This window comes from Dermacentor silvarum, chromosome 4 (assembly GCF_013339745.2).
Source record: "Dermacentor silvarum isolate Dsil-2018 chromosome 4, BIME_Dsil_1.4, whole genome shotgun sequence".
Lineage (NCBI taxonomy): Eukaryota > Metazoa > Arthropoda > Arachnida > Ixodida > Ixodidae > Dermacentor > Dermacentor silvarum.
Window position 1 is genome coordinate 12,190,441 of NC_051157.2, and position 27,183 is coordinate 12,217,623.

At 48.4% G+C, this 27,183-nt stretch overlaps 1 protein-coding gene across 5 annotated transcripts in view; it reads left to right on the forward strand.

Moving 5' to 3' along the window:
• LOC119449458 (trinucleotide repeat-containing gene 18 protein) overlaps positions 1-27,183 on the forward strand; it is a 491,760-nt gene that overhangs the window by 217,239 nt on the left and 247,338 nt on the right. Inside the window, exon 1 of one of the 5 annotated variants that reach the window (XM_049665217.1) lies at positions 10,224-10,397. The exons of 3 other annotated variants lie outside the window; for them this stretch is intronic. In XM_049665217.1, the coding sequence (XP_049521174.1) occupies positions 10,396-10,397 (2 nt within the window). In that variant the 5' untranslated portion in view covers positions 10,224-10,395. Of the gene's footprint in view, positions 1-10,223; positions 10,398-15,461; positions 17,076-27,183 lie in introns of those variants that run through there. One more of the 5 variants, XM_049665218.1, reaches the window with a different exon arrangement.

Genomic DNA, 27,183 nt, shown 5'->3' on the forward strand with positions numbered 1-27,183 from the left:
CGCTCTAGACAAGAAAATCGAAAATCCTGGCTGTCTAGGGTGCCGGCGACCGGTGGGCTAGACCTGCCGGTCCCGACGTGGGACTAGCAGGGTGCGCGACGAGTTCGTGTCCTCGCCGGACCTCCAATAAAGTTATCTCACTCACTCACTCACTCACTCACTCACTCACTCACTCACTCACTCACTCACTCACTCACTCACTCACTCACTCACTCACTCACTCACTCACTCACTCACTCACTCACTCACTCACTCACTCACTCACTCACTCACTCACTCACTCACTCACTCACTCACTCACTCACTCACTCACTCACTCACTCACTCACTCACTCACTCACTCACTCACTCACTCACTCACTCACTCACTCACTCACTCACCGAGTATATCTGCGCTGGAGCCGCTTCATAACTTCTCGCATGACGTTTAGCGTTTACTTCGCAACTCTTAAGTTGTGCAAGAATTAACGTTATAAAATGTTCGTAAGCAGAAGTTGCGAAAGTTTAGCGTTACTTTGAAACGCTATACGTTACGACAAGGTAACGCATTATTATAATGCTCAACCTTGCAGCCACTACCGACTTGCAGAAAGAGAGAGAGAGAGAAAGAAATAGAAGAAAGGCAGGGAGGTTAACCAGGCGCACGTCCGGTTTGCTACCCTGCACTGGGGCGTGCGCAATGTGTTAGCCAGTTGCATGTTCTCAAACCTTGAACGCTAAACGTTACTTCGTAAGGCTAGACTTTCGTAAAGTCTTGCGTTATACAATTTGCCGTTTGTATGCCTTCGATCTTCAACAGCTGGACGATTGGTATATATATATATATATATATATATATATATATATATATATATATATATATATAGGCGCTGATTCGTTGAGTTAGTTTCCTGGGTGTACTCGTTGGCGGGCCTGGTTGCGTTATGCAAGAAGCACGCGCGTCCTCGCGCGGACCGCAATATTGCTCTATTGTGCGCTCGCGAGGGAACAAATCTCGCGCGGAAAAGCAATTTGTAGCGTCCGGCATTCACTATTGGTATTTTCGGAGGGCCGGTGGCCGGTTGTAGGCGTATAGACTGATCAATACGCGATACCTTACATGGCGCTCGCGCTATACACATTCGTGTATCGTAAAGGAGTGTGATTGCGACCTTCGCTCGGGGCCGCCGAATGGCCGGCAGCTCGCGGGGGCCACACACAAGTAATGACCAGAGTGACCTTTGATCGATTCGGCGCATTAACAGGCTGACAGTCTTCGCCACGTGCGTGGCGGATTGCGTTACGCCCAACGGAGGCAGGTTGCAAGGTGTGGTCGCTACTGCCTGAGCCATTTGCCAAGCCGGTTGCACGCAGCTGCCTTTTCTTTTTCTGTTGCTGAACTGATGCACTATGCTGTTGCCGCAGAACGAGCAGTATATGGGTACTAAAAGACCGTTTGGTTAAGTGATTCCTTGGAGTTACCAAGAAGGTTCGTTTATCAGGCGAGCGCGTGTCTGGATGCCTCCGCCCCAAGCTCACGCTAATGACTAACCATGCAATTAGCTTTGGGCATGAGCCACAGAACCAAGAGGCAAGCTGCGCGGTGTTTTTTGTTCGTGTGCGGGCGCTGCTTCGAGCATCCTGTAGATTCCTGATTAAGCAAGAAAAGAAGCATCGATAGGCTCGGTTGAGATCGGGAGCTTGTCTCTACGAATGCGAAACTGGGAACTGCAAGCCCCCCCCCCCCCCCCCCCCTCCCACACCTATTTTTATTATTTATTCGCCATTCCTGTTCAGCATCGGTATCTTATCCAGTGACCATGCCCGAAAGTGCAACGAGAGGGTTAATGAGTGCTGTACTTAAGGACGATTCCTAGCTCCCGTACAAACTAAATAACAGACATTGAAAACGCTGCCTTTGGATTATTTATACGCGCCTTGCGTTGGTTGTGTTCTTGTTCTCTCCGTCTACCTCCTTCCCCCCTTGCAGGTATAGCCAGTCACGACTACATCTCGGGTTAATATGCGTGCCTTTCTGCACATATTCTCTTTCTATCTCTTGTTTACACAGCTCTAAAGAATGACGAATGCCGAGACATCAACGGCTGTGATGACGGGCGCTCGTTGCCAGCCAGTTTCGCCTGACAGTTCACGCTTCCATTTTTTCTAGCTGGATGTCTTTTTCCCGAACGCACTTATAGGAATGCCACTATGAGTGTCCGGCAACCGCAAGTCGCGCGATAATTGTTCGGAGGTGAAAGCCCTAAGTGTGATATTTATTTATTTATTTATTTATTTATTTATTTATTTATTTATTTATTTATTTATTTATTTATTTATTTATTTATTTATTTATTTATTTATTTATTTATTATAAATAAATAAAGAGATATGCCGGACTTTGTACGTTTGTCAACAGGCATCAAGGCAGAGCTACAGAGTTACTGCAGTTGGGAATCATGGGCAGTAAGCTTGAAAAATTGTAAGTATTAATGGCAAGAAAAGAAAAGTACCACGGCAAAAGGATAAAACGTAATGAAGCAGTGTTCGTCTGTGACGACCGCCATGTTTCAAAGGTTTAACTTTCTAGAGTCTTTTACGATTCCACTTGAAGTGCCACCGGAGCTTGCATCAAGAGTATGACCAGGGCCCTCCTGGTATGACGAAGCTGGCGTATGCACTCGGCACAAGTCGCACATGTGGCGTCTTTCTGTGCAACTCGCGCGCTGACAGCATTTTTCTCGCAAATATTCACTTAGGCTATTTAGGAGGCAAGTTGGTTAAGTTTCATGCTACGAAAAAAAAAGAAAAAAAAAACACGGACAGGAAAGAAGACGACAGGACGGGCGCTGTGGACTTCTTTCCTGTCCGTGTTTTATCGGGCTGTTTTTAAGATTATTTATTTAGACGTTCTATAGAAAGTCTGTAGATCATTTTAATATGAAGCCTATGGGTTTTCCATAGTAAGCCTGTTGAATTATGCACGTCTTACATTTTTTTCAGGACTGATGTCTCCTGACTTTTCAGAAACATCACTTCTTTGTATCTGTTGAGCAGAAAGAGATATAGACTTACATATGTAAACTTGTGGACAACCTACTTTTATGTACAATCTATACAGAGATTATACAGCGAGAAATGGAAGTCTGCAAGAATTGTATAGACGTCATAGACTTCGTATGTGAGCTGGTGGTTGTGTTGTTACTACAGGCCACCACCGTCGTCAGAACCCTATTACCAAAAGGTCCAGTGTATAGTTAGAGAAACTATAGTCTAACTGGATTCTGTAGACTCTCCATATACATTATATAGCCAAAAGGATAGATACAAAATAGTCTACCAGAAGTCAATACGCACTCTATAGGTTCTATATAGCAAAAGTAACATCCATATTACAAGACAAAAAAAAAAAAAGTCCACGAGAAGTGTGGAGGGAGTGGACTAACTACATTTTTAGAGCGGTTACACGCACAGACCAAGTATGTGTGTATTGGTGTCACACTGCTGACGGCAATGTATGAACATATCCTCCCCCTTCCTCTTAACTGCCCGGACGGTCCTTTCCAGAAGGGACAGTCCGGGGAGGAGACCAAGGGTGGCTACAGCGGGTGTGCAGTCACGACGTCGTTCGCAGGAGCATAGAAAGACACACTCGCACGCTCCGCAGGTCACGTTCGAATGGACAACGGCACAGCGTATGCACAGGAGGAGCTGCAATCGCTTGCAGCAGCAATAGCGTCAGCGCCAGCGGTCGCGCCCACCTCAGCAGGGGAGGCCTAGACTGCGATGACGGTGGAGATGACGAAGCCTCAGCCGGTGTGCTGACCCATTTCTGGCTCCGAACTGAAGCGCTCGTCTGCGACCACTGTTATAGCACAGCGAGTATTGTTACCATCACTCGGCCACGTGGCGGTCATTAGCGCGCGCATCCTTGGAAAGTACACATTGTTGGCGAGGGGCTGGCATCCCCCGTCCACTGTGTATCAACCGCGTAGATCGGCCGTGCACGCCGTTCTAAATAAAACGAGATTCCCACTCCCCGTCGACACTGTTTGGCGTGATGTAACGAGAGCGATTGGAATGAGATCATCCTATATATTTCAAACGGTCACGTGTGCACAAGTATCTCACTGCAGAACGATGTATGAGTGTGCGGATGAATGCAAATATTGGCAAATGGCAAAAAAATTACAGGAAATAATTTTTTTACCGCGCTCCTTTAACACAATGAAATGGGTTATGTCTATCATGCGAGTGGGCTCAGCTTGAAGTCTGCAATCAAATTAAATCCAAGTGGTCAGTGTAGTCCGAACAGGGAATATACAAGCCAACGTAAATCAAAGGGTGTTCGATAGAAGCTACAGACTCGAATCACCTTACACCGGCCGCGCATTTAAGTTAACCTTCTCTTTCTGTCATCTCCCCCCTCTCCCTCTTTTGTGGTTGTTGTTGCCAGTAGGATGCTCATTAGAATCAGTGCTCAGTTCTGGTGGAAGCGTGTCGGTGGCGCAAATCGTTGGACACATGAAGCATCCATCCATCCATCCATCCATCCATCCATCCATCCATCCATCCATCCATCCATCCATCCATCCATCCATCCATCCATCCATCCATCCATCCATCCATCCATCCATCCATCCATCCATCCATCCATCCATCCATCCATCCATCCATCCATCCATCCATCTATCCGTCCGTCCGTCCGTCCGTCCGTCCGTCCGTCCGTCCGTCCGTCCGTCCGTCCGTCCGTCCGTCCGTCCGTCCGTCCGTCCGTCCGTCCGTCCGTCCGTCCGTCCGTCCGTCCGTCCGTCCGTCCGTCCGTCCGTCCGTCCGTCCGTCCGTCCGTCCGTCCGTGAACGGGTTCATCTCGCACAACAAGTATCCGCTGATGCTGTATTCCACCGGGCATCAGCCCTGTAGCCGGGATTCCCGGTGTCTAATACCGGAACAGCTGTTGCTCGCTAAGTTCGCGTGGCTCAGAGGAGGCGCAGCCAGCGAGCGCTGTGTGTGCGCGCAGCTTTTCACCGATGACGTCTCTCGGCGCGCGGTGACGAAGCCCGGCTGTTTGTGACCCACTTCGGGGCTACCTGCGCAAAACCGCGGCCGGCCCTGCCCGGCGACGTCGTGTGGCGCGTCCGCCCCGTGCGCGCCTTGTCGGTCGCAGGCCGAGGGAGAGAGAGAGGGTGCTCGACGGCCTCTCAAGGGCGTTCGTTGCCCCCAATGCTGCTGCGCCTTCTGACGGTCACTGACGGAATGCCTGGTCCGCAGGCTGATGCGTGAGCGAAAACCATTGGGCATCTGCGGCGTTGTCTGCGTATCTTCCGCAAACATCCGCAAGCAAGGCTATAGGAAAGTCTCCGTACTACAGCGGTGACAGTGAGCGACCCTATTGCATTTTTGTTTTTCGCTTTCTTTTCATGTCATATCAATCAGCTCAACTTGAGAGGGAGACAGAGGTCTATTATGAGGGAAAAGGCAGAGACGTTGTCCCGAACCACTGTGTTCCACCCTGCAGCTATTCAGCCTTTGGGTGAGACGAAAGGGAACGCTAGGAGAGAGAGAGAAATGATGACGATGAGGAGAAGATCGCTTGTGGACATGAATAGAGAGAATTAAAGAAAAACAAGTGAAGGCAGTTCTCAGAATCGCAGAAAGAAAAGCCGCAATTGCCTTCATGGCGTGACCAGAGCAGAGTAGTATTTTCGGCCACGGACGCAAAATACCTCTTCCAGAAATTGACCGGTTGAATGTACACGCCATAGGTGCAGTCATTGACGCGCGCTCTCGTGATTTCAGCGGGAACGCACAAGGCACTCGAGCAACCTTCTCCGGCACGACGCATAGTGCTCACGGTCCGAGATGTGCGCATGGCCAGTAGCAAGACGATAGCATCGACAAACTCTATCGCTCGCTTTATATATCTTACAATTGCGTTGCACTTATTCGGGATGCGCACGCTCGGAATAGCGAGGATGTGACGGGGCCTTTGTGTTCGTTGTGTTTGTTGTATTTCCAAGATATGCTAAAAGATAAAACATTTCTTGCTGTTTTCCTAAAATGGAGAGGATTTTAATCAGTGGTTCATGGTTACAGCCGTAGACAGGTTGTTCTTCCTTGTCCTAATTACCTTCAAGGTGAAGCACTTGTAGAAATAGAGAACACAAGTGGATTTCTGATGACTAATAACGTTTTACGCATAGTAATATAAAAAATAATATTTTACTCAAGTACCCACGTACCTCAAGTACCTCAAGTACCACGTTACTCAAGTACCCACGTACTTCTGAGTCGGTACACTATAGCCAGGCATGTCCGCCGCGCCATAAAACCCTAACTAATGCGTGTTCGTCGAAGGTCCACTTTCAGTGGAATCGAAGAATTTTCATCGTTGCACTGACTGTTCTGTGAAAAATGTGGGATCTTTAGTTAGCCGTTCTCACGCCACTGTAGGAGGTCTATTGTGTCTGGAGTCATATCCCAATAGCATTTCCTTAATTTTATTTTTTTTTGTTTCGACGGTGCTGTCTAATCAACAGACAGTGGCTGAAAGTGGCGCCTCATATTTCGTCACTGAAAGGTATACACTCGTAAACTATCGATCATCTTTGACCGCCTGATGAGTGGTTCCGCCTTGCGCCTGGATACGTGAGGCTTTTGGGCACAGGCAACCTGGCGTTTCATCCATTACAAGCGCTCTTCGAGATCTCGACGAGATGTCGCCGCGATGTTTGCACCGGTGCAGTGGGAAAGTCGGTTGGTCGAGCCATGTAAAACCTAGCAGATGACGGCGAAAGAAAAAAGAAAGAAAATGTAAAAAAAAATAGGCAGAGATAGACAACCGTGGAGACAAGGTGGAATAGTCGGACGAACTGAACGATTAAAAAAAATGCAAGGAAGCTTGCCAAGGGGAACGCGAAAACTGTGGCGAATGACAACAACGGACGATTCTTATCTCTCAAGTTGCGCCGGCTCGCCCCTGAAGAAACTATCATTTACAAGGGGGCATTTAAACGATAGTATATATATATATATATATATATATATATATATATATATATGCAAGAAACGAAAAACCCAACGCTGAGGAAATCGGGGTGGAGTTGGGGTGGCGCAGTGTTTGCCATAGAGCGGTGCAGGTAGCATGCCTTTCTTCTTTTTCTGCATTTAAATGCGCATACAAATGCCGCCTACCCCCCATCCCCTCCCCACCTCCGGAGGGGGGGGGGGGGGGTACCTAAAGTTGGGGGCAGGCAGAAGCATTCGCAGCACCCGATTACCGGCTCCGTTTGCAGAAGCAGGCTGCCTGGAATGTCGACGACGCTCTGTGCCCCGAGAGAAAGTAGGTCAGTCGTCTCGGGATTACGAAGGAGATGATGATGATGATAATAATGATGACCATGACGACGCTTCTTACGTTCGGAGCGTCCGGGCAGCGAGCGCGATTACATCGGTGTGCGCTCGGGGGCACGTTGTTTGTCGGACGCCCTCCTCTCAAGCCTTACTTGTGTTTCTTCCTTCCGCTTGGGCCTCGCCGAAGCCAGTGTGCTTCCACCCGTGCTTCCATTGCGAGCTAAGAAGACTCGGTGGTGAAAGTGTTTCTTCCTACGGGCAGTTTTCTTTCGCCTGCGGCTCCGAGCCTTCTCGGCGTTTTCCACGCTCGTTTGAGCCCATGTTGCGCTTGCGGCTGCATTGTTTCTCTGCCACGGCAGCAGCTTGCGAAGATGATTGCGGAGAGTGGTGTTGAGAGCGTTTATTGCATGAGCCGCGCCACACTGATCGCTACTATAGTGCCAGCGGTAAACACGGGTTTCGTTTCGAGCGCAGTATATAGCACCCTAAGGCGGGAATTTGCCTTATATGCGATTGGCCGGGCCTCGACGTGTTGTCTTCGAGTCGCCTCTTATCGGCCGGCTGCGAAGGTGTTATAGGTAGTGTGGACGCTTTGAATGCGAGATAATTGGCCTGATCTTTGCCCCAGCCCTACGCGAGAAGCAGTAAGATAAGCAGGTTCGTTCCTCGAGTGCCTTCGGGTATATACAGGTGCGAACGTGTCTCTATTTGCTGCCTTAACAACAGAAGAAGAAGAAAACGCTTGCCTACTGGCCGATGTTGTTCTCTGATAATTTGTTATATGTCGCCGGTGTACGGAGCACATATGGCACACTGCCTTGTATCGTCTGGTTCCGCGTATAAGTATATATATAGCGGTGTTATTATTACAGCAAAATGTCGATAAGAGAACGGTCGATACGAATTTCCGCATTGCGAGACTGATATTGAGGTCGTGGCTGGCTTGTATTACATTATAAAGAAGAAGGCGCGGCACTAAAGGAGGTTTGTTCAGTGCTGGCACCTGGAATGATCTTCGAGATGGACGGTGACAGAATCAGCGCTCTGAAGAATAAAAAGAGTTTTCCGCTTCATTCTCACCGTGGAGATTCCTTTATTCAACAGCTTGTGCCTTGTTCATATAGAGTACCTTTATGGGGCATTACGAAACGCGCAGTATAGACACGGATCTTTTGTGCGAGTCACCGAGGTGCCGATTAGTGCCGAGTTAACGGACAGTTTGAGTAGTCCGTATTCAGCTTCATGGCGTGCTTAGCGCAATAGCGAAAGAGTGCATAACAGAACAGCGAAAAGGAAAGCTGAAGACGTGACGTCATGGATGCGGTAACGTCGCTGCCATTTTTTGGCGTTCTGTAATTGCAAGATAATTCACACAATCACATAATAAACAATCACATTAAGAAGTAACAGACAGGGCTTAGTTAATCAGCATACATTGTGTAATTATGGCATTACCTAGGGCATGAGTTTTCTCTAATGGTATAATGGTACAGATGTGTGTCCTGTTGCAGAGTGTTATTCAGTGTGGCGGATAGAGAGAGACAGAGAAAGAAAAAAACAAAACAAAAGAGAGCTATCGTATTATCATTTCTGTTTGCCAGCGCCCATTCCATGCCTGACTACTACTTTCCCCTACACTGTGTGCCGCAGAGCTACCTTTGTTTACGCACATGCCATCACTTAGTGTTCTGCGTGGCTTCCGTATAGATAGCCTGATAGCACGGCCGCGCCTATCGTAGTGAAAGCCACCCGCTTACGGACCGCATTCACCGTTCGTGATACTGTAGAAAGCAGCAGCTTTTTGTTGCTTTCACCATAAATAAATTCTAAGATCGGCTTTCGCTCTGCCTCGCCTCATTTCAGAGTATGAATGATCATTGATATATTATCTTTTTTTTTTCTTCATGTAAGCTGCTAGTCCCAACAACTGATGCGGTAAGCTTCATGACAGTCGAGGGTTGAAGGTGACTAGCCTACATAATGCGCCCAAGGTATAAAGAGGAGCAGACGACACTTTGTCTCAATGTGTTGCGTTGTACGGCTTTGTGGCATTGCATCGTGCACTCACCAGCCCCGGGTCAACACTCTGGTTTAGTCATGACGCTGCCTTGATTGCGCAGCAGGCAACGAACGTTAGTTGCACGTTAGCGCTTTGCGTCCATCTGGTTGCCTTGTCCCGTGTCAACGCCTTTTTCACGACATGGCGCCGCAGTCTCTGAGCGGCACGCAACGCTTCACTAAACGCTAATTCTCCGAATGAATGTGGTTGGGGGCGCCCGTAGTCACACTTCACGTGCCTCCATGCATACGCAGAAAACGCTATACTGAATATGTTTATCTCTGATCAGTAACAGGTGTGACTGTTAAGAGCGGTGTACAAAAAGTGGTGTCAAATAGGGAAATTGTTCACTCCGTATCGGTGGTATTAGTCCATATATGGAGTCATATCAACATTTCTTTATTGGCAGCATAGATTCGCTGCTTCTTCTTGTTTCTGATAAAATTGCAAGCACACAAAAAGTTTTTTTTTTTTTTGTAATGAGCGTGCGTGGCCTGGAATTCACTGGGACGCGCGAACACGAGAAAATAACAGAAATTTTCCCTTATCGCTTCGCGGCGGTCGAGTTCCGTGTCCTCCTTATCATTACACGCGCAAGGCCATGCTTCGCTTGTGGTTTATAACACACAAAGTTGCGGCCGGAGTGAAGTGTTATCGCGTGGCGAGGCATAATTTCCAGCAATCGGATAATTTTTCCGCGCCTTTGGGCAACGCTTCGAAAATGCTATAGAGTTCGATTTTCAGACTAAGGACCGAATTGGAACTATATGACCAATTCGCCTTCGTCAGTCGCGACTATATATATAGTCGCGACTGACGTCTCGTAAGAGAGACCGGAGCGAAAACAGCAGCCGAGTGCCGCTAAATCTTATCTCGCCAAAAGCCACAAGTCGCTCCTTTCGAGGACGGTATCCGAAAAGGAATGCCACCGCGATAAGCTGCAGTCTGGCTGGAGGCATACGCTCGGACGGAGCAGCCCCACGTTGTGGCTTCACGACGCGCAAATGTAAGCTCCGAGAACGCTTCTATTTGGCTATTTTCCTTGCTATAGAGTGATCAGTAAGTGACTGAGGGCATTTGGCGTTTATTGCGTGAGGCTTATAGAGTACGACATGGAGGCTGTTTATAGTGCGACAAGCGAGTAAATTTGTTTACTTTGCAAACGCAACGACGTGCCAGTTCTGTTTCTATTGTTTTGTTTGTGACACCGCGCGGGCAAAATGTCGGGGTGGTGAGTCTGCTTTCGTCGAGCTGTTATATTAATCTGCACTATAGACTGACTACACTACAGGCTTTTTCTTTTTTTCCCTTGCTCCTAGAATCCCAATCGGGCCAGTATCACGCAACTGGAGTACTAATTCAATATGCAGTTACCTCTGGGTTCTTTTATATTATAGATATTCTTGGTGCCGTTGCTCCTACCTGATCATAACCTTCGATTGTTCTACGAAGGCTTCCACGACACAGAGATGTTTGCTACGCTGTCGTCGTGCGCGTGTTGCTACCTGTATTGCTCTGGCGTTTGTGGCTGCGCCATAAACACATAATTCATCATCGTCTGCCCGTTTTAGTTCCGCGCCATGTGCATGTCTTCTGACCGATTAACTCTCTGTACTTATGACTGCCACGCCATGTATGAAGCCTTTCTACAATTTATGGTTGTTCGGCACCGACTTTCAACAGCTCGCCATAAATAAATATAAAGGGACTGAAACTTGTCTTATCGCAAGCTTGCTGCTGGCTGCAGCTGCTGCTCTTACAATCTTGAGGGTAGAAAAGGCAGGAAGAACCTATACGCGTACATCGCAGTTTCCTCGCAAGTGCGACGTAAATAAAGAGTAGTAAAATAGCGACATCCGAGGTAAAAAATAAATAAATAAAATAAATAAATAAAGCGTAAGCATTTTCATACCTTCGGATTGAGCACCTTTTGGAACGTACTTTGTATTATGGCACGAACTTTTCCTGCCTGCCGTTTCGTTCTTACCCGATGATATTTTACTGGCTGACGTTTCCTTGATCGACTACCTCAACGCACGGTGAAGTAGACAATGCCTGCAGCTTTTAAGAGCCATCGAAATTTAACTAATTTGCATACGTGAGCATCGTGCTGCGATTATTGCCGTTTTCAGTGACTGAAATGTACAAAGATCTCGAGACTCTCTCATGTAATTCAAGCGCATGCTGGTAAATAAACAAGCGCAGTTGTCTTCTTCCAGACCTGCACAGAGGAAGTTTCAAATACTCTGAAGTTGCGGGCGCGCATCTCTGTATTGTTATTCACCCGCGTCCGTATTCTCAATCACTTTGCGGGAGATCACCTTCAGCCTGCGTTCATTTGCTAACGAAGGGGAAATAGAGGTAACGAAAAGAATGGTGCTTATCCTATCAACGTTATTTTAACGTCGTCAAGCTCTTATCGGTAATATGCAAGTCCGTATCTCCCCTGAAGTGTCACGCTGTACATGACACGCAACCGTGAGATTAGCTCCGAAAGTTCGAGATGGAGAAGATATGGCCCGGAGGCCGCACGATTCAATGTTCCCAATTTATGACGACCCCATTTGTGTTCTTAATGCACCCTAAAATCACAGCGTGCGGGCTTTCCTATATTTCACCTTCATCAAGGGAGAAAGGGTGTGCAGAAAGACAGGAAAGTTAGCCAGATGCAATTCTTGTTAGCTACCCTGCACGGGAACTAGTGGTAAGGAGCTATTAAGAGAAGAGGGACGCAAACGTAATAAACCGCGTACACAATCCTGGGCTACCAACATCGCATCAGGCAGCGTTCTATTATGTAGGTACGTGTGGTCCTTGATAGACCGTACAATCGCATTGTACCAGAACAAAAAGCACGAGACAAGTACTCCCTACTGCAGATAAGGTTATATACCTACGTTGGTGAAGATTCCTGAGGTGCGGTGCACCTCCATTTAAATTCGGCAGCTAAGGGCGGGACTGGAATTCGTGGTCCCCCATTCAGTTACAGAACGCCATAGCCGCCGCGCCGCAGCTATAGGAAGCGTATATGACAGCGCTGGGTCACGTTCCATTCTCTGAGGATCGCGCACGCGCGGCTTATCGAATTCTCCGTGCAATCAGCACGGAGTAACGCGAGTAAGTGCGCCTCGGATGTACGCGTGGGTTGAGGCACGAAGTTGCTCGCGTTCCGCTACGTGTCTCGCCGCTCGACCGTGCGCGTTGTTTCGCCGCCGCTCCCGGCCTCGCAAATGCGCTTTCGCGAATCGCGTGGGTTGCGATCGCTTTCTGACGCCGTCTGACGTCAAAATGCGGCGGTGAGATCGATGACCGACTAATGAGAACCAGCATTCCGGTGGCCCGAGATTTCACCACCGCAGAGTCGTTTCTCGTTAATTAACCTCCAGCGCTGTGCCTGCACCCTTGGTATTAAGCGCGCTTGGCGGCCTTTCGGTTAGGCCTTCTGTCGTGACACGCTGTATGCGTTGGTTCTCGAAAGGTCGCCGAATTAAGTATCCTTGTTAAAGGGTCAATCATTGAGAAGGAGAGCACCACGTGGGAAAGCTGAGTGCTGTTGACTACCCCTTCTGTCCGCAGCAGTTCAGCTGACTGTCCCCCTATAGAAGGTATTATATGTGGTGGGAGTGGCAAAGCATGATTCTCTCTTCCGATCCTGAGCAAATACCATTTTGGTTTCAGAACATATGCGCACGAACCTTTTACCGGCTCCTCCAAATAAAAATGTGGGATCTGGACCGCGCCAAACATTATTTGCTCGTGTACACGTCGCCCGCAGTATGAGCTCAAGGTTTCTACTGATTTCTTCCATGTGCCGATTTCCTTGCTATGTAGACGCTTTTTATCGCTTAGCTGTTAGGCCAGTGCATACCCGACGCTGGCAAAATATATCACATAAGCTAGTGCTGAAGTTTAAAACCTGGCGGAGGCACCCGTCTTTCGTTTCCGTGTCTTTTGTGGCCAAGCTTCCTCTTCCGTTAAGAACGAACCATTCGCTGTGCCAGCACCGCTCAACCTGTAAACTATTGTTCAGAATAGTTTAATGCTTCTCTTTCGTGCCTCTTTAAGGTTATGTGTGCAAGACCAGACTGACAATTTCCAGAAGCCCATAACCGGCCGCCTTCGTTATACCGAGGTCCATCCACACGGTCGTTCTTTCTTAGCTTTCCCCCCGTCTCCGCTCGTGTTCGCGGCCTATGCTTCTCCCGCAGCTTGTTTGCTTAGCTCGGGCTGTTCACCTCGCTGCGGACCACCGGTCGCTTTCTGGTGCACCGCTGTTTCAGCTGCTTCGCCTTCGGGCTGCCCTTTTAGACTAAACATCGCGGCGCATTTCTCTTTCGCATTCCTCGCATCTCTCGCTTCTCCCTGTCTGTCTCGTTCGGCCCTTTTTCTTTCTCTCGGCGCTGACTAGCTGTTTCCGCGCCATAAAAACTGTGCCTGTGTGGACCGGCGTGCTACCGCGAAGCAGCAAAGAACGCTTACCGCTGGTTTCGCTCGCCGAAGAAGCAGCGCGGCCAGTGTGCAACAAGCCACGAGACGCATGGACGGCGCAGGAATACTGCTGTGGTGTATACATCCATCCGTGCTCGGCGAGCGTGTACTCTCGAGTGTGTGCTGTGCTGTCTGTATCGGATGCCTTTGGACGTTACTTGTGCAAGATGCTCAGCGTTCGGAGGGCAAGCGAGCCAGCTGAGACAGCGGTATGTATGCGACAGCACTTCCCGAGGCGGTTGCGGGCGCGGAATTTGTTTTCCGTACAACGTTCTCGCCGTGCTTGTTTCGTATTTTACTAGCCCGAATTTTGGTTACAGCGCGCTTCATAACATCACGCGATTAAGGTCGGGATTATTACCATTTATTTTTCTTCTCGTGCTTCGTCAGTGATCTGAACGGTGCTCCGCGCCTACATTATCAGCAGGATCAACCTCTCGTGGAGACGGTGGATGATTACGAAGGAATGGAAACCGAGCGATATTAATCATTACATTGTATTGGCTCAGTGCTCCTATTTGCAAAACTCCTCCTATACTCAAATGCCGTCGCCGATTGGCCGTCATCCCCGCTGTGAAGGCCTCTTTATTGCGTCGATCGCGATAACGAAAACACTCAAACGCTTGCTACTGAGGGAATGCGATTGCACCAGAGAAGTTTTGTGAATACGTGCTCTGATAATCACGAGTCCTGCGTGCTTACTAAAGGAACCACGGCATAAGACACATGTAGCGATCTATTGGGCTTGCAAGAAGCAAGTTCTGCTCTGAACTTACTTTAGAACGAGACAATGGTGCGTGGGGTGGTTCTCGCCGCGTCATGGATACGTGCATGGGCTTAAACATAAAGATAATGCTTTGTTGCATTTTATTGTTTCACTGTATATTAGGGCCACATCGATATTTGCTATGTATTCATATCAAGCGCAGCATGCATATACTTTTCACCCCCTAGTCGCGTTCCAACTCATATAAAGCCGCAGCATTTAGTTTGATAGCCATTGCCACTATCTGATCTCCATCCTTGTTTAACAGGTGATAATAAAACGGAAGCCTTTGCGCTTGGCTTGGATGTCTGCACACGGTGACAAGATTTATGTCTTTTTTGGATCACTTGCTTTGGCAGCGAGCTGAAAGCCGTTGATTTCCTTCTTTCTCCTTTAGTTGAAGTTTCACGTCTGAGCACGCGTACGCAATTTTAACGCTTGCACGATAGCTGTTACCCGCGTGACCTAAGTCTTTTTGCGTAAGGACAAACGGAAAGAAAGAAACAGGCGTTCAGCCTCACCGCAAATGCCTCAAAGTGACGAACAGCGTATTCATGCATATCGACTCTATGGTTCGTCCTGTAACTTCGCCGGGGAGTGCGCGGAGAATAAACCATAAAGGCAACGGCTGTTAAAAGGAAAAACAGAGATAAAAGACTTCCCTGTATGTAATTCAGCAGGCGATGCGGAGCTGCATTCTAAGTAGAACCTTTCTTTCTTTCTTTCTTTCTTTCTTTCTTTCTTTCTTTCTTTCTTTCTTTCTTTCTTTCTTTCTTTCTTTCTTTCTTTGGAAATCTTCCTCTTCAAGTTTCTTCTGGCTCTTTCTCTCGTTGTACCTTGCCGAATGCCCCGTTTGCCGATACTGCAGTGGCGATGCCAGTGGCAACAGAGTTTTTCGTCTGTGGGCCATGTTTTTCGGATAGCTACAACGAGACGGGTTTCTCGAATTCAAAAGCGGACATGAGTCGGTTTAGGTCTCTTTGAAAACGGACTTCCGCAAAGCTCTTAGATATCTACCAGAGCAACGATTAATACGCTCTTCCACACTCCCGACCTCCGCCTCCTTCATCAGGGCCGCGCTCTGCCATGCTTTTAGGTATCCCACACTTGCGATAGAGTATGCCGATAGTCCTTCATTATTTATCATTACGGAATAAATACCGGTGCTATGTGCCGCGAACTTCTTCACGTGTCGCATCCTCGCTACTTATTCATGTGATGCATCTTCATTTTTTGTCGTCTGATAAGCTGTATTCAGAACCTTCTCACTATTGCCTAAATGTCCGCACGATTTGTGTCAATAGAAAAAAAAAGAAAGAATAATAATATCAGAGAAAAACAGTGTAATTCCGGTTGATAGATTTCTGCGTCGAGAATGAAGCAAGGGAGCAGTTGGCACTTTTCAACAAGCGAAGTTGAATATTGCCTTGCCTTGCGAGAGAATCCCATACCGGGCGATGGCATGACCCTCCAAATGTCTTCTCCCCTTGCCAAATCGGCGCCAGAAAAAAAACGGCATGACGTTGCCGGCGCCATGCGAGTTCGCCTTGTTTGCGGAGCTGCACGAGGAGGAGGACACGGCATCGGTATTTAGCTGGAAAAGTGAAATAGAAAGCGCTGCTCGGTGACGCAGGGCCAACTCCGGCTATCAGAACCTCGGCGTCGTCAGACAGCACGAGGGGGCCGAGGCGCCGACTCGCGATTGCGCTCCGCGTTCTCGGCTCTGGCTTTTTCATCTGCAGCGTCCTTGTTCAGTGTTTAACCCCTCGACCGTTTCTCTCTTCGCTGCCGAGGGTGCGGGGGAGCGCTTGCTCATCCGCACTCGACTCGCCCGCTGCGGTCTCTCCCGCTCACCGCGGACGCACGCCCTGCCTGCAGCAGCGCCTTCTCTTCTCGTGGGTCCCGTTGCGGGCGCATGGGACGCCGGCACTCGGCTCTGCTCTTCTTCGGAGGCTGTCCTCTCCTAAACCGGGGAAAACCCCGCTGGGCTCTCTCGTCCACGAACCTGTGGTGGTCTTTTGCACGCGTCGCGCTGCGAGAGCGCAGGGCCATCGTCACTGCTGCACCTGTTGCTCTAGATGTTTACAATCGCCCGCCGGTGACGCATGGTCGTCGGTATCAGCAGCGGCTGCGGAAGGCGGGAGCTTCGTATTTGCCTGTGGATGGACGGTACTCGTAACTAGCGAGTGTCAGTGTCGTCGTGTGTTTGTGTGTAACGTCGGCTCGAAAGTGGTGGAGCGAAAGGGAAGCGCCGAGGACATTCTCGCACAGATCCACGACGTCTGATACATCACGTATTTGTTGTCAGTGAGCGGCCTTTGCTTTGTTCCGCGTGTTAAGCGGCGTGCTGACGCGGTCGTCGTCGGAGGGCGAAAACCACCTGACTGTCTGTCTGGATACGCAAATACGAGTCGGGTGATTCGTTTGAAGGTAAGAGGAGACTGTCGTCTGATCTCCCTGTTCTCTTTTTTTCTTTTTGTCTCGGCGTTCTTTGTACTGTTCGTTTGGATTGTCTGCGTGCGAGCGGAGAACACGGGCAAATTTAGCACGTGTCACGCAGAAATGAAAGGCACCCGTCTAAGCACACGTGGTACCTGAAGGATGCAATACTGGAATTATCCGAACACGTTTGATTAAATTAAGTATGCATGGAGCACACAATTCGATTTGAAATGGATGTTGTTAAAATGATTCTAATTTTGAAATGTTTTTCGCGTGTTTCCATGACTGTAACTGACGAATTTCGTTCTCTGTTGCTCGAATTGTGGAATAGTTCCGAAATACGACGTTTCGCTCACATTTCTCTGCGCTAGTGATTCAGCTTCTTCGAGTGCGGTGACCCCCGTCTCTCCTTCTTTCTCTCCCTATACTGCTGCACGAAATACGGTTTCACGCGCACCTTTCCCTACTCTAGCCGTGATTCTACACCGTCAGGCGTATAGCGACCATTGTTACAAGATCTGTTTTGATTTCGTCGCACGGAATATGCTTTCACGTGCGTTGCTGCTGGGTGTGCGTGGTTCAACTTCTCCGAATTTAGTAGTCATTGTGTTGCACTTACCTGACTGTTATTTGCGCGGTGCCTGATTTCAGGTGCGTTTCTGTATACGGGGCAACGATTGAGTTGCGTCCGTCCTTTATATGCGCCGGCTTTTGACTCGCGCTTCGGGACATTGGCGAGTCTGGCGCAGAAGTCGCACGCACCGCGTTGCGTTGCGGGGCGTCCACTGAGGCGTGCCGCGAGCTTCACGCAACGCCGCGGCGGCCTGTCACGCCGCGGCCGGACGTCTTTGTTGACGCTGCAGAGGTTCTCGAACGCGCTGGCTGTGTTTTCACGCGGCGACGCCCAAGAGCACGGCGCAATCTGGTGCGCACAGGGATCTGAAGGCGGCGCAAAGTTCAGTAGCGCACTGGAATTTGTCTCCGTAGCAATCGAAAGTGCTTGCCCAAAATGAGGTTCATCGGGGCAGCCATCAAGTTTACTCCAAAAATTACTAGAGACAACTGTGGCGTTCCGACTGCTCAGCTGCCACCGGAATGATGGGTAATACTTGGATTTGTGTATATTTTTGTGCTTGCGGTTTCAAACGTTATTGCGACTTTATTTATTACGCTTTGACTGCGTTTACTGGGCTACATTTCTAAGCAATTATTTTTTCCCTAAGCCTATCAATGCGAAAAGGCACATGCATAATTATTGTGGATTGTGGCACATATAACGCAATATTATGTTGAAAATGATGAATTTGGAAAGTCGGAAAAGCCGTTCGAAGCCAGAAGGGCGGAGTTTAGACAAATCAATGTAAATATGCCTGGCATCATTCCCGTGCTAGCTGAACCGCCGGCATTCCGCTCCCGTAGGACACTTCACTAGTAAAAATTGTAGGACACTCTATGGCACACTGCAATGGCGCTCTGCAGGAGGCGAAAATGTTCCTCGCCGAAAGAGCTTCGTAGGGGCTGTGTCGTAGCTTTGCGGACGGCCTGCGGATAGCAGGGCAGGGTCTGGGTGCGCACGCGTTCTGCATGAGTCATCCTCCGGTGGCCTGACGCGCCTTCTCGCCATCGACCGACCACCGCCAGCGAAAAGAACCGGCTTCTAGTTTTGCTTTTTGTCTTTTGTTTGTTTCCATTCTGCTCTTCTGCAGGTATAGTCCTGTAGTGTTTGTTTATGCGCGCTGTTCTCTCAGCCCACTTATATCCCGGTAGCCGGATGGCGTCATCATGTTGTCGTTGCTGCAGCTGCGCTCCATATGATACGATGCAGACACGTTTGCAAACATTTTCCAGTCGGTGAGTGGGCCAGCGACTGTGCGAAGAACGGGAATCTGGAGGGCAAAACATTACTCCTTACCTTATTAAGAAATTAGGCCACAGTTACAGGATGAGTAAGGCGCCGATGTATTTATAAGGAAGCACAATCTTGCTCCTTAATTACCTGCTTGCGAAATCTTACTTTATAGAATGCTCCAGCTAGGGTCTACAGATGAGGAAGTGACAAGCTTTCGAAATACAATGAGGGGGATCTGGGGGAGAACTATACGAGGCTAAACCTTGAAACGTTATTATCAAGCTGATGAAGGGTCGTCTACGCTTAGCGTCACATTACCACGTACCACGCACGACTCTTGCAATGACGCCTGGTGCAAACTTTCCTGCTTATCTTCCGTGTTGAACCTGTACGTGTTTCCCACGTTCAGGTTAACCAATTTTTTTTCCCTCGCAATATTTGCACCAGTCTTCTGCATCTGTAGCCCGAAGTTTCACGCAGTCGGCACTGCAATGGATGCAGTTCGCTGTTATGCACAGGAACGCTTTAAACGAGAATCATCTATCGTGACATTATCGAGGGAACCCTTACTTTCCATGAGGCTGCCTATTGATTCCAGTAATTATGATACCGATCTTACGTTATGACCTAAAGCAACGATGAAAGAAAGTTAGCAGTAACAATGACGCCGCAAATATATATTTACGTTATAAGTATCAGCAGACCTTGATACCTGGCATTAGCGCCGCCTTTACTGACTTCTCGTCGCATGAAATCAATAAATGGAAAATGATATGCATAGAACAGATCGCACGCACTGACTAAGGAACATGATACGATTCCTAAAGAACCATATACCGAAGTCGGCTTCGGAATGCAATGTCACTTTCGGCCTTTTCTCTCTTCTTCCGTGACGAGAGGCGCATAGCTTCCTCAGCTGTCCTCAATGCGAGACAGTTGCTTCATTGCACGTGTACCCTCCCCTTCCTTCTCTGAGAATCTACCCAGAAGTCGTGAATTTACCAACTCCATTTCTGAAGTCGTGCGATGTATACTCGCACAAAAACCTCTTTTTATTCTCTCTTTCTTTCTGCCCTTCTTTACGATGTACCACGGCAGCGCAATGTACACATCTTATCCGCATTCCGTCTCGCTGCTGCTGCAGCTTCCAAAGCTGTCGCTTGTCCCGGGAAAAGCAGCGTATATTATTCTTATGTGCGCCCATACCAGCGCCGCCATCGGCGCTGCAAGGTCGGCATTCCTGGCCGTATCGTGCGGTATCTCTCACTCGGCGCCGGCGCGCTCCGACGCCTCGGCCGACGCCGGACGCGTGCTCCGTGGAGCACAAGCGGAGCCCTTTGTGCGCCTCCCGAGAGCCTCGGATTCATCGGGTGTCGCCGTGTAACACAAACAGCGCCACGAGTTTCGGGTGTCGACCTATGCGCTCGCCGTTCGTGGGGGCCTGCGTTCTGTCGCTTCCGCAATGTGGCCAGTTCGGAGCCTTCCAACTTCCCTCTTTCCCCCCTTTCTATCTTGTCCGCTACATTTTTTTTTTCTGTCTGTAGCTGCGCCTTTGCTGAATAATACAGTGCAGCATTATAAAAGCTATGCAGCCGATGTAAGCTATCCACCACCTATTCGGGGCAATTGCCAAGTGACCTGTCCGATATATAGGCTATAGACCAAATGGCCGCACTCTGTCAAATTGGTCACAATTCATTGCAACGGAAGCTCGGCAACAATGAATCAACAAAATAAGTCTTGAAGTAATTTCTCGCTTGAAAAGCTTTGTTAAACTCATCCATACTCAGTTCCATACCTAACTCAGTCACTGGCCTGTACGAGAGCGTCTAAGTGCGTGGTGCTGTCCGAGCTTGCACGCATTCACTGCATCTATGTTTCTCTCATCTTTGCATTCCTATCTTCCCACCCCCATTGTAGGGTAGCCAACCGGACTCTTTTCTGGTTAACATCTCTGCGTCCTCTCTATGATTAACAGGCGGCAGTGCTAGGTTCCACTACACTGCACGGTATAGACGGGATAAGAAGGGAGGTCGGTTGATAGATGCAAGCCAGCCGCTTTTAGCCGCCGCCATAGGAATGCGCTCGGAATGCTCACCCCTGACGGGATGTTCCCGTGCTGTCACGCGATACGCCGTCGCGTGTGCCCCTCTTCGGACCGGGTTTCGCTATGAGGCGCGTGTGCGTGCTGAGGGAGCTCAGGAAGTTCGAAACCAGGGGCGTGAAAAAGTCGCGGTTGTGACGTTTATTCGCACGCAGCCACTGCGATGAGCGTAGAAGAAGATTGGTTTCGTGCGATGCAAGAACTGATAATCCGTAACACTATTTGTTAATTCAGAAGAATGTCAAGGCGAATGCTGGGCCGTTCTGTTTTCAACATATCTCGGAAGCACCTATAGTTGACACGAAACTTGCGGGTAGCAGGACTTTTTTCTTTTGCCTCCCCGAAGGGCACTGTAAAAATAAGATTGCTTTTGCGGGCATTGGTCAGCGAAAGAAACAAAGGAAGAAAGAAAACATTAAAGGAAAGAAACCGCGCAGAGATCACAGCATAGTTCCGTATAGATAGATTTTTAGTTTTTCTTTAAACTGCGTGAGTCCACGAAGCAGTCATCTACATTCTTCATTCAGCTACCTCAGAATACATGAAGGCTAATAGCTGTTCAAAGCTTTCGGCCTGTCATGTGAGAGAAAAAGATAAAGAACTTTCAAAACGCTTTGGAACGATCAAGTAAAAAAGAAATAATGAAGATCTCATGCACTCATGATCTCATGATCAGTTTTACCCGGCTACGCCTTTCTCCTTTGCAGATGAAGTCAATATTGATTTGATTTTACAAGAGCGTTTCAACTGTCTCAAAGCGCTAGTTACCGCGAGCGAAGGATGGTGAAGCTATGGATTAAGCTTGCGTTAGAAGCCTGCTGCCTAATGATTAGAACATCGGGCTATAGCACCTGGGGCCCTTGGTTCAAATCTCACCGTCGGACACGTAATGTTTTTTTTTTTTTTATTATTGAGCGACAGCTTGTGTTAAAAGCCCGGTTGAGCCTATACTTGGCCACGAACGTAAGAAACCCATGACATACCCAGGGTACGTAGGCAAAAAAGAAAATACCTCTCTCAATCGTCCTGTTCCCTACGCACTTGTGGGCCCATTTAGAAGTTGCGGAGTCCCTGCCTCGAGAAACTGTCGCGCGCTAACGCGGAACTGGAGGCGCGGTGATTACGCGAGGTGAAAGAGCGAAGCCTGCGAAAAGGAACTCCGGCCGTTGCGCTGCGCGGCGCTCGTTTCGCTAGTGAGCGCTGTCCCCTTCATTGCGTCACCGGTCGCGGCCTTGGCCTCCCGTTTTCGCGAGCGCTGAATGCGCATTCGCCGCCGTCGGAGGCACTGAAGGCGCACGCGACTGTGTTTGCTCATAAGGGCGCACACTTCGTCGCAGTATAGAACCGAAAGCGTTGTCTCGTCCAGCTGACTCACTTTTGTGACATGTCAGGGTGACAGTATATATATGTACGCAGCCATCTGTGACATTACACACTTGCGCGTACACGTGTGTTTGTGACAGCAGTGGCCTCTTCCAGCACGACAGTTGACACGCGTCAGGTTATGCACTGCACACCCACAAGTGACAGTGCGTGTACGAATCCCTTAGTTGAATGTTTGGCTAGTTGATGCATTTGTTGTGACGAATGTATGTGTCAGAAGAGGGCATACAAATTTTAGAGAACGTTGCAGAAAATGACAATGCGGCCAAGGTTACGACGCTGCGCATCTGTGTGCGCGAGTGAGTGTGCCGGAAGAGATACAGGTTTTACAGCACACAGCAACGAATGACGTCATGGATACGACGGTGCTCATGTATGTGCGGCAATACACGGTAAAGTGCACCGTTAGCTCTTCCATGGCAGCGACACAGTTAATTCAAGTTTCCACTGAAAGATTTAGACCTTTACGATTCCTTCAGTCTTTGATATCACTTTTTTTCCTTGCTATGAATTACAATAAATTACAACCACTTTTATATGGTTAGCTCCTTGTTTGGCTTGCTTTTCTGTCGAGTCTGACGGTACACGTGCAAGTGTGGTGACCCACGAAGTGTACTTTTGCTTTATCATTTTTTTAATGCTCATGAGTGGCTCACAGGAGTTGCCATTTTCATTTAATTCCTTCCCTCGATTACCCGTGAACCAGTTTTTGTACAATACGAAAAAAGCGGGAGTCTTTACACTTGAAATTCGATAGCGCTGCATAGCTGACTCAACCTTTTGTGAGATAATTGCCTTACGCTACTCGCCGAAGTGAGGCAACACATGCATGCCCGTGCACGCTATATCTTTGGTCGGGGCATAGTTGCAGTGAAACTCGGCGACCGTGCGCATGCTACAAAATGCATAGAGTTATTTCACTTGGTGACTCCGTTTTCAAGTGGTTTTGACAGTCCCCGGCAGTCCAAGCGCGCACCTTCCTATCGAATGTGGTACGGACACCACATGGACCGTGAAAAGCGATATCATTGAAACGAGCTTTAAAAGCCGGCTCCTTCCCAAGCTCAACGCAGCGTAAGCGATTTGGCTTTTGTAGCCGTAATCTACACTAGCTGAGCTGTCTGTGTCATTCCCTTCAAAGTTTTAAGCCAGCATTTATTTGCAGGTTCATTTATTATTCGATGAATTTCAAAAAAAAAAACATCGAGTCTTTTAATTTCGGAGGCGAGCACTCACATGCGAGCAGAGAATTTGGAAATTAGATCCTTTTGCATTAATTAGAAAGTGAACTAAGAAGGCTCAACTTACAATGTCTTCCTGAACAGCAATTCTAGCCTCGCTACAGGCGAGAAGAAAAAAAAAAAAAAAAGGGGGGGAAAGCACAGGAGTCCACAATGGAACGGAAGAGGAGTTAGAGGACAAAGGAAAATAACTATTTGAAAGCATATCATGGCCGCGTAGCCTCACAATTGGGGGCTAACAGTGGACTCAAAAGATCGTATCGCAAGGTTTTTCGCGGTTATAACTCCTTAAGGCAGGACGACAAATAAAAAAATAAAACACTAACACACAGCAGTCACTATCGACTATCCGTTGCATGCCGATCTGCAGGCATGCACACCGACGAACAAACCATACAACAAAAACGAGAACAAATGGATAAAATTTACTTATGGATGCAGTCCAGCACGTAGAGCAAGATAGTTACCAGAACATTTTCAGTGTATAGCGGCAATCACATGAGACGTATTTCCGGCGTATTTTGGGCGCTGTGTCGTCGAGTGCCAGGCTACTTGGCGCCACGCGATAACCACGCTATTATGGCTGAAGTACGTTCCACGGGCTGTATTTGCTAATTGGTGAACTCACCAAACGTATATCGGCCGCGTTTACAGCGTGGTCATCGTAAAGGTAAAGCGGGTGTGCGTCGAAAGTAGGGTCAAACTGCGTTCCATGTGGTTACCGCTTTACATTGTCGCCTTGTGCCTGTTACTTGCAAGGAGGTTTAAAATGAACTTGGTTACTTGCAACAGCGCGAAATGCTAGGTTATGTAGTCCGCGCTGAGGCACTGACGGTGCAGTGTAGCCATCACTACATCAACAAGGTGGCACCGCAGCATAGCGGCGCGACTGTCTTATCAACAAGTTGCCGCGCTTCCTATACGAAACCTTCCTCCGAGAATAAGTGTACGGCATGCGTCTGCGCACGCGTTTGGCTCGGTTTTTCCTGGGAGAAAGGAACGAGCATTGCGTCACGAAAGGACACAACGCTGTAACGCGCACCTTCTCCAACCTTGAATACTTCGAAAACCCCTGTAACGAGCCAGCAGCGCCTGCGACGCCAGTCACTTGGGATGGCTGTGTCACCGCGTGCATCATTTTCACCGCCGTCTCGACGGTTGCGTTGAGCGTTCCCTCGCTTCGGTTCCTCGCCCTCGGCGTCATGGCCGTTGCGCGCTTCGGCGCGTGTTGTGCTAGCGTCGTTTACGCCATCGGTCGAAACGGAAAACGACTCATTCGGCGTGCTCGGGCGTGCGACGCACTGCACGCATGCTGTGCGCGTGCAGTTGGAACCGAAAGTGAACGGTGCGCGCTGCTTCGTTCTCATTTCACCAACGAGCAAATGGTCGCGCCCGTAAACATTTGTTTGCCTGCTTGCTTGCTTGTTTTGTGAGCTTTAGAATTGACCGTACTGTACCACTTCCTTTCTCATCTTTGCTTGTAAGATTTGCATCGTCTGTGCACATTTATCTAGTCGGAGAAACAGAGTACCGCCGGGTGCCAATATCTTGAGCACAAACAACAACAGCGACGACGACGACGACGACGACGACGACGACGACGACGACGACGACGACCGACGACAACAACAACAACAACAACAACAACAACAACAACAACAACAACAACAACAACAACAACAACAACAATAACACTAATAATAACAACAATAACACTAATAATAACAATAACAACAATAACACTAATAATAATAACAACAACAATAACACTAATAACAATAACAACAACAATAACACTAATAACAATAACAACAACAGCACTAATAATAACAACAATAACAACAACAACACCACCAACAACAACAGCACTTATAATAACAACAGCAACAGCAACAATAACAATAATAACAATAATAAAAAAGGAATGTACTACGAGCCTATAGGCAACAGAGAAGAGCAGCTCGAGCTGCTAACGAAGATCTTCGTTAGCTTGGTCTGATGTATTTCTTCTAGACTGGTTAACGGAGAAAATGACGCGCAAGCTTTGCCTTTCTAACGTATACGTTAGATATGACGTCACGTATTTCAAGGTGTTTTTCTTTGTCTCGGAGGTTTTTTGCTGAAAAAAAGTTCTCAAAACTGAGTAGACCGCGTCTTTGCTTCCTTTCGAATGTGATGCAATACTTGCGTACCGACGGACTATTAACTGCACTCTCACTCTCCAACTACTAGATAGTCCAGCGAAAGCTTTTCTAACTTGCCAATGCTCCACTCATCATAAGGCTTCTCATATTCCAGAAGTGCAATTTGTCAATAGAGCTTAACGTTTCTCTGTAATATCCATTAAAGAGAAGAAAGTCGGGGCAGATCCTGAATTTACAGTTTTTCATTCGCGAGAATCGTCTCGTTGTCCGGCCGCCTTCCCGTATATTATGTTCGCCGTCACGTTTGGCTAACGCGTGCTTTCTGCGGGCCACCATGACGTGCAGATAACTTTGTCAGTGCGGGCCCAGGGCCCATGCCACTTGTTGCGTAGCGTTGAATGCACACTACAACGAGTGTATTTAATCGATATCATAATCACCTGCCACCTACCTCTCCCTGTATCTCCCACTTCCTCTTACCCCAGTGAGGAGTAGCAGGCTACAGACACGCTCTCCAGGCCGACCTCTCCACCCTTCTCTTCATTAAAATCTACTCGTTAATTGTAAATTAAAACGTACGGCATCTTCTATTGCTCGATTAATCGAATCGTACATTTCTGCGCGATGCATCATTTAGCACATCGTCGTTCTCTGCAGGGAAGAAGTGAAGGCCTGGCCGCGTAAATCTTTATATTTACATAAAGATGAACCTGCGTTTCGAGTAATGTCAGTTATTTTCATCCTTAAATTTAACTCAAAGTTGAAGTTATATCGGTCGGAATACTAAACGATATGTTTGCTCTAAGAGTACAAAAAAACACGGACTGGCCCCTTTTCAATCTTCTCAGTTTTACGACGTCAGCGCAGCCGCCATCCGTATGCGGCCGTAAAAAAAAATGTGTCGAACGTGCGCCAGCCGTAATGACAGCGCGCTAGGATTGAGCAATCACGTTGGCTTGTGCCATCACGCCTTTTCTTACAGCGTCGAGTTGCTGCGCGCACAGAGAAAGAGCGCGGGCGTAGCCCTGCTGCTTACGAGCGCACAGAAATGGATGGAGAAGAGATGGAGAGAGAGACTCTCTTTTCTTCTTCCTGAGATCGCGATCAGGTCACGCGAAACTACGTCCACGCGCAGCTTACGTTCCTCGCTGGCCGGGTCATTGCGCATGAGGACATTGCGCGCACGCGACCGTACAGTACATACACTCCGTGCTACAGACAAAAAAGGCTATGGGCACGAACTTTCTTTTAAGTGCTGCGTGTTTCGTAAAAATAAGTGCCCACAGAACCTCGTTTTCTTTCTCTTTATTTTGCTTCCCGAGAAAGGCAAGGCAGGCAGCGATAGGTTTATCGTTCGAATCTGCAAACAGTTCTC